A 7,391-nucleotide genomic window follows, 5' to 3' on the forward strand; every position below is an offset into this window, starting at 1 on the left:
AAAAAGATCCAGGAAAAAACAGTTGATATAAAGCCTGCTTAACTATTTTAAGTCATTGTTTTTTAAAAATTTTTTAAATGTTTTTATTTATTTTTGAGACAGAGAGAGACATAGCATGAGCAGGGGAGGGGCAGACACAGAATCTGAAGCAGGCTCCAGGCTCTGAGCTGTCAGCACAGAGCCTTGATGCGGGGCTTGAACTTACAGACTGTGAGATCATGACGTGAGCTGAAGTCAGATGCCCAACTGACTGAGCCACCGACAGGCACCCCAATTTTAAGTCATTTCTAAAGCATGCTCCTTACTATTACCTGAGACTCTTTGCCACTCTTCTGCTTTTCCTGCTCCTGCCAGCCCCCAAACCTCACATGATCTCTCCACCCTCTCCCAGAATGCTGAGTGTTGTCTGGGAACATCACAGGACCATACAGATTGGCGTCTTCACAGATTTACTGTATAAATGATCATTGACTCGAATGCTTTTTCAGAAGTGATTTCCCCTGGCTCTTCCTCACTGCCTAAAAAATACTATCTCCTCCATCTCCACACCTAGACTGGGTCTTCTGGTGAAATCAAGGAGGAATGGAGCGTGTCTTGGTACAGAAAAATGAGAGGGTGTATTTAGTCAATAACAAATAGTGAAATGAGAACAAGTGGGATAAAAGTAAAATATGTTACAGCAAAACAGTACACTTCTCATGTTGAAAGTTACTCTAGTGTTCAGTAAACTTTTATACATCGATCCTATTAATTTTATTCAATAGTCTCTATTTTTTTGGATCTATGCACTATAGAAAGATTTTTTTCAGTTATCACAAGTATAAATATGGTATCAACTGAATTAGCATGCAAATAGCATTTCTATAAATCAAAATATATTTTATTTATACTAAGCAAGCTTCTGTAAAGCAAATAAACTTTTAAGGTTAAATTTTCATTATATATACTCACAATATTTCTTATTTGCAGATATTTTATGAATAAAATTAAAACAGTAGGAATCTTGTGGTAATTTGCCAATATTTGCCTTGAATCAAAACATAATCCATATCTCCCACTACTTTTATAGATATTGTAATAAGAAGTAACATCTTTTTCTTAATTTGGGAGGATAGGACTCATTTCTAAAATGACAGTCAGTATCTCTCAAACATAAGATTCAGAACTCGAATCACTTGTTCATTATGTAGCATAAGTTCATTATTAAAAACCCTCAAGATGTTTAAAATGGAAAAAAATTGCATTATTGATACCCAATTTGGCTTTTCATGAGGTTTGGTTTGATATAAATGTCTATGTTTAAATTTTGATAATGTTAAATAGGGTTTTTTAACCACAGGACATATATAGAAGTTGTTTGTAAGAGCTATTAACAGAAATGAATATTAGGCTGCCAAACTTTCCAAATTTCTCCCTGCAGGTGTTACATTGGGCCGATTCTATTTTTTGGTTGTTCTTTAACTGTGATACAGCACTTGGGCAGATACTAGGTGCCCTACTGGATCTTATCTCTTTATTATTTGACTTGGGCAGGCCATCAACTACAAAACAGAAAAGGAAAAACAACTGAAATACACAACAGTTGTAACCAAAAGTTAAATACTTGCTGAATCCTGGATATTTCATGTGTTACCAAATAGGTACACAAAGTTACAAAGAAAAGGAAACAAAGATGTATAAAGGGACCCAGAAAAACTAATGTAAAACTAACACTGGTCAAGTATTTAACTTTCACGTGCAAGGAGCAAGATTATTATAGCAGAGTATGGAATAAAAGTTTTACATAATTCAAACATACCTTAAAATATATATTATAAAATATTAATTTATTTTTCAATGTTTATTTTGTGAGAGAGAGAATGTGCACGCATGCCCTCTCACAAGTGGGGGAGGAGAGAGAGGAAGAGAGAGAATACCAAGCAAGCTCCATGCTGTTAGCACAGAGCCTGACGCAGGGCTCGATCTCATGAGCAGAACTGTGAGATCGTGACCTGAGCCAAAATCAAGAGTTGGACACTTAACCAACTGAGCCACCCAGGAGCCCCAATATTAATTTACTTTAAATTCAATAAATATCTGCTGATTATGGTGAAGCTTTTTCTGAATATATTTTTCCTCTAAGAAACTTACTGTTACTGAAAAGGGGGGAAATCTCAGACTATATGCCTAGAGTTTCTTTATCTCCACCTTCGCTCTGCCCTCAGATGTTAACAAATCATTCCTTGGGGCGCCTGGGTGGTGCAGTCGGTTAAGCGTCCGGCTTCAGCCAGGTCACGATCTTGCGGTCCGTGAGTTCGAGCCCCGCGTCAGGCTCTGGGCTGATGGCTCAGAGCCTGGAGCCTGCTTCCGATTCTGTGTCTCCCTCTCTCTATGCCCCTCCCCCATTCATGCTCTGTCTCTCTCTGTCCCAAAAATAAATAAACGTTAAAAAAAAAAATTTAAAAAAATAAAACAAATCATTCCTTTAAATGTTTAAATCACATACCATTAAGCATCATTTTATAAACCACTAGAATTAACCCTAATTTTCTTGGCCTACCAACCCAAACAGAAAAAAAATCATATTTTAAACCAATACTTTAAATAATATTCAGAGCCTATTCCATTAATCCAATATCTGCAAAAAAAATCACAAAACCATAAACTTTAATCTTATAACCTTCCAACCTAAATTCCAAACTAAAAAGTTATACACAAATCAAGCTAATTATTTTTTTTTTGTTTCCACTCTACATTATGCTCTTTTCCTCCCAACTACTATTTAATATTTTCAATACTAAAACATTACTTAAGAGTGCTTCAATGCCTATAGGGAAACTTAGTTATGTGTTTGCATGTCCTAATAATGGATGTGACTCACTGTTATAACTGTTATGTTACCGAAAACCTGTGAAAAAATTGCTAAGGTAGTCTACTATTATTTAAAGGAACTTCACAAGGAATTCCAAGTAAAATGTCCCCTTAAAATGCATATAAATATAATATTTGTATACTCAAATTTTCCATGTCATTTTTTCTTAAGATAGGACATATCAATAATGTGATATCTATCTTTCCAAATTTTGCCCTAAGGTTGTATTTAAGTGCAGCTCTTTTATTTTATTACTTATTCAAAAACTAAAATGTTAAAAAGAAAACTAATACTGTTCAGTGCTTGCCTTTTGCTCATTTTTTTAAGTGACCAAATTCAAAAGTCTTCATGCATACCATAGAGATTTGCAATAGAGCATGGGTTGTGCTGCATGATTTCACACAAAGCCATACAAACAGGATAGGTGTTTTGGAGATTAACCATTCAGGCTAATACTGTTCCTCCCCACAGCCCCCCACAGAAAATATTACTCAATAAGCCACAGACAATAGTTTAGTGCAGTGGTTAAAAGCTGTGAAAGTTAATTACCTTTCCTGAACCTGTTAAGCAGCAATAAATTAATAATGTAAAGCCCAGTGCCTGGCATATACTAACTGCTCAATAAATGTTTAGCTCTTATGATTATTCACACTAATTCAATACCAATTCCTGCTTCATCTGCTTCCTAAATACAGAATCTCCCCCTTATGTTCCACATCTTCAAAATCACCCCACTCAGTAACATATGCTGGAGATACTGGAAAACCTCCCACCTTGAAAATTTTTAAGAGACTTTTCCAGATCTAAAATACTAAGGCGACTAAATATTTAGATATGGAAAAGTGGGTCTTTATCTGAATAATGTTTTGATGAAATGCTCAAACCTGTGAATGTTTATGATATGTATCAATATACTGATCTATCATTTTCATAGCATTTAGCAAATCAATAACCTATAACTTCTTTATTAATGAATATTTGCTAGACTGACACATACCTTTAAGACATGAGTCATCTTTCCAGAGTTGGGGAAACTGATGGAAAGATGGCTAAATGATTCAGCATGCTGCAGCAAAATGAGATGGTCATGAATTTATAATTTCCACTCCTGTTAGGTGCCCTGGCCCTGGTGGCCTCTTCCATCCTGTACTGCACATATAACACATGATACCATAATCAACACATTTTGTTAGAAACTCCTCCAGGAAAGGGGTAATGGTGTTTTCCCCTCAGACAAGCTTCTAAAAGCAAAATTATTCAGTTCTGTGACACAACAGCTTCACAAGCCTGGATGACCCTCACAGTGTCCAGCTGTATGCTTCATCAAGCTGTGCTCATACAGATAATAGGACTAAAGTCAATTCTAACACTGGTGCCATTTTCTCCGCTGCACAAGGCAGACACTGGGGAAGGCCTGAAGCAAAAGAAACTCAGAAAATGGGCAAAGGAAGCTAGATAGGAAATGGGTATGGCTATAGTTGTGTCTATTATGCCAGCACTGACCTTTATCAACAAACATCATAACAGAGCAGTTCCTAAGCAGGTCAACGAGACTGAACAGCTAGAGCTGAATCAGCTAGAGGACATGTGCTGATGGAGCCTTACCTATAAAGAGTCTCAACACCTAAACCCAGTGAGTGCCTTTTTCTAAGTCCCTGTTTGTCTTTCAATAAGTAAGTATTTACAGCGTTAATCATGTGAAAATTTTATATCAGATTCTAAACTGGATTAAAGCTGTTTTCCATCAAATAACAAATATAAAAAGAAAGCATTATGAATGAAACGTTTTCATGTAAAAGTGCACCATCACAAATGCTGGAAAAAGCACATCCATTTTGTGACCACAGCAGTCATTCTGCCCAGCAGCTTCCGAGAATGGGACAAAGAAGTGTGCCAGGATGTGTAAAATGAAATCTCCATGATCTCTGAAGTTCAATTTCCTCATTCAATAGCTTGAATTTATTTCAGTTTGGTGTGGTTATGTACAATACACACTCACTCACACTCACACAAAACCTCAGCAGCCACAGTGAAAGAGATGACACTTTTAAAATGTATTTAGAAAACTAGGGTGATAAATGTGACCTTTTATAATTTCATCTTTTTCTTTTTTGGGGGTGGGGGAGGGTTATGACTGTTCAACCCCTGATTTCCTATAACCTGGATAAAGGAGTGGTGTGTGGAGAAAGAAAGAAAAGGAAAGAAAAGAAAAGTGAAAAGTGCCTAATCCAGAATGTGCAATTTCTCAGTATTTCATAGTATTAATACATACAAGTATTTTTTTTTTTTTTCTCCACCAAGACCTTGGAGGTCAACAGGAGAAAAAAAATGGCTCAAACACAAGGTTTCAGGGTTGCCCCAAAGCAACACCTCCACCTCTGGAGATTTGGAGCTCAGCTGGGAGTTCTGAAAGCCGCAGCATTACAGACTGCGAGCCCAGGCCGCACGCCGGCATCCAGGGCGCCTCTGCCATGCGCATGTCCCGCTTATATAAAAAGATGCTTACAGTCCAGGTGCTTTTTCTTGGGGCCCATCACTTCATGAGTGGTGGCTTTGCAGACCGCTCTCGCAACAGCGGAGCCTGTCACGCTGTATTGAGCGGCGGCGATCCGATCCGTGAGCGTTTGGCCCGACATCTTCTCCGGCCAAGTCTATCGCCTCCTCTTCTGCGGGAAAGAAGGGGAGATGGTCCTGCTTGAAACCCGCAGACCCTACCCTCCGAGCACCCCGGCCCTGCCTCCTCCAGCCGCACGGCGGCTCCCTTCTCCTCCGTCCCCGCCCTGGTACCACCTCTAGGAGCTAGCAAAGCGCTAAACCCCTCTCTTGCGACGCGATCTAAGGGTCTTGAACCAGAGTAGGTCTGTCACGGAGCCCCCTCCGGTTCCAGCCTCGTAACACCGTCCCCATCCCACTCCCCGTGCCTCCCGCCTCACCCCTCCGGCGCCCCCCTCCCCCCCAGTCAATCAGCACTTCGCCTGCAACCTGATCCCCGCGTGTCCGACCAGCTCCGGCGTGCGTCGGGGTTATTCCCTGGGCACCGCGCCCACCGTGTGCCCACCTCTCGCTTGCCCGCCGCAGCGTTTCTTCCCAGTAGCCCGCAGGCTCCGGGGTCTGAATCGGATACCCAAGCCCTGGCCGTTTCCCTCCTCCTCCTCCTCGCGCTGCTGCAGCAGTGGGCTCGTCCTCCTTCGGGCGCGGTGGAGATTATCCTAGCATTGCGCCATATTATGCCCTCTCCTCCCTTTCCTTCCTCACCGCCGCCTCCAAAGGCCCGCCGAGGCCCTACGCCCGGGTCCCCTCCCCTCGCCCCCAAATCCCCGCCGCAGGGGCCGCCCGGGGGCTCTGCGGAGGCGCCGGAGTCTCTCGGCGCCTCGCCCTTCCTGGCAGTGGAGCAGAGACGGGCTGACAGCCCAGCCCCCCGCCCGCAATCGAGCGCGCCACGGAGCTGTCACCCAGCCGCTGCCCTTCTCCGCGCCCTAGGATTATCCTCTCAGGATCCGCGCGCTGCCCTGGCGCGGAGGAGGGGGCCGAGCAGGGGCCGCGGGTACTCACCCCGCCCCGGGAGCGGCGCCTCCCGCCGCAGGATGAGCGGAGCCCGGGCCGCCGAGGGAAGCCGCGCCGGGTGGGTGTGTGCGGCCGCGCGCGGAGCCGGTGCCCCGGGGCGCGATGCCTCCTGCCCTAGCCCGGCCCCCCGCCCTCCACTCCGCGGTCCCTGCGCCCGCCGCCCGTGGCCCCAGAAGCCTGTACCCGCCCGCCGCCGCCTCCTCCGCCGGCGCTGCCGCGTCTCTCTAGCGATCCGCGCCGCGTTCCCATCCCCGCCCCCACCTCAGCTGTGGCTGCTCCAACGAGTCAGGTGACGACGGCGGACTAACCCGGGCGAGCTCTCCGCGGAGCTCCTCGCGGCCCCCTCCCAGCTACTCACACACGCCGCGCCCCCCCCCCCCGCACCCCCGAGACGGCCGGCTTACAGGCAAGGGGGCGCCGCGCGCGAGCATCCCCGGCCGGCGCGAGACAAGAAGAAGGAGGCGGGATGGCTGGGAGGCCGACACCCACCAGCCAACCACCCTCCGCGAGGCGCCCAGCAGCCCCTCCGCCTGCTAGACCCGCACCCGGCACGCACTGCGTGCGCGCGCACCGCGCACACCTGCGCGGCTACTGCGGGATTCGCGGAGGGCGGCGGGGGCGTTGGAGCAGCTCTGCCAGTGGGCTTCTGGAGTGCTGCTGTGAAGGCCAAGGTTCGGGCGTCGTCGCGCGCTGCCTGGCAGAGCCCAGCCCTTTCTCCTCTACATTCTGTCTCTGACACGCCCGCCTGTCCAAGGCTGCCTTGGCCCAGAAGGGCAGGGCGATTTAAATGTCAGATTCTGCAGGCACACGGTGCCCGTTGTCTGTGCCTCCTTAACTCCTTGGAGCTCCTCTACTTTTTTCAGTTACGTTTGGGAGCTGGGGTGGGCAGGTAATTCTAGCCATTTTGGTCTTAAACGGCTACTGAGGTCTGCTGCAAGTGCGAATACTGAACAAAACCAGCAGTCAAGGCCCAGAT

At 45.6% G+C, this 7,391-nt stretch overlaps 1 protein-coding gene across 14 annotated transcripts in view; it reads right to left on the reverse strand.

Moving 5' to 3' along the window:
* The window catches only part of SNAP91 (synaptosome associated protein 91), a 149,118-nt gene extending 142,160 nt beyond the window's left edge, over positions 1–6,958 (reverse strand). For 6 of the 14 annotated variants that reach the window (XM_043593028.1, XM_043593027.1, XM_043593022.1 and 3 more), the window contains exons 1-2: positions 6,820–6,958; positions 5,358–5,517 (exon numbers count right to left, since the gene is read on the reverse strand). In XM_043593028.1, the coding sequence (XP_043448963.1) occupies positions 5,358–5,487 (130 nt within the window). In that variant the 5' untranslated portion in view covers positions 5,488–5,517; positions 6,820–6,958. Of the gene's footprint in view, positions 1–5,357; positions 5,518–5,909; positions 6,103–6,403; positions 6,518–6,819 lie in introns of those variants that run through there. The other 8 variants (XM_043593026.1, XM_043593025.1, XM_043593023.1 and 5 more) reach the window with 3 other exon arrangements.
* Between the last annotated feature and the right edge of the window lie 433 nt (positions 6,959–7,391).

This window comes from Prionailurus bengalensis, chromosome B2 (genome assembly GCF_016509475.1).
Source record: "Prionailurus bengalensis isolate Pbe53 chromosome B2, Fcat_Pben_1.1_paternal_pri, whole genome shotgun sequence".
Classification (NCBI taxonomy): domain Eukaryota; kingdom Metazoa; phylum Chordata; class Mammalia; order Carnivora; family Felidae; genus Prionailurus; species Prionailurus bengalensis.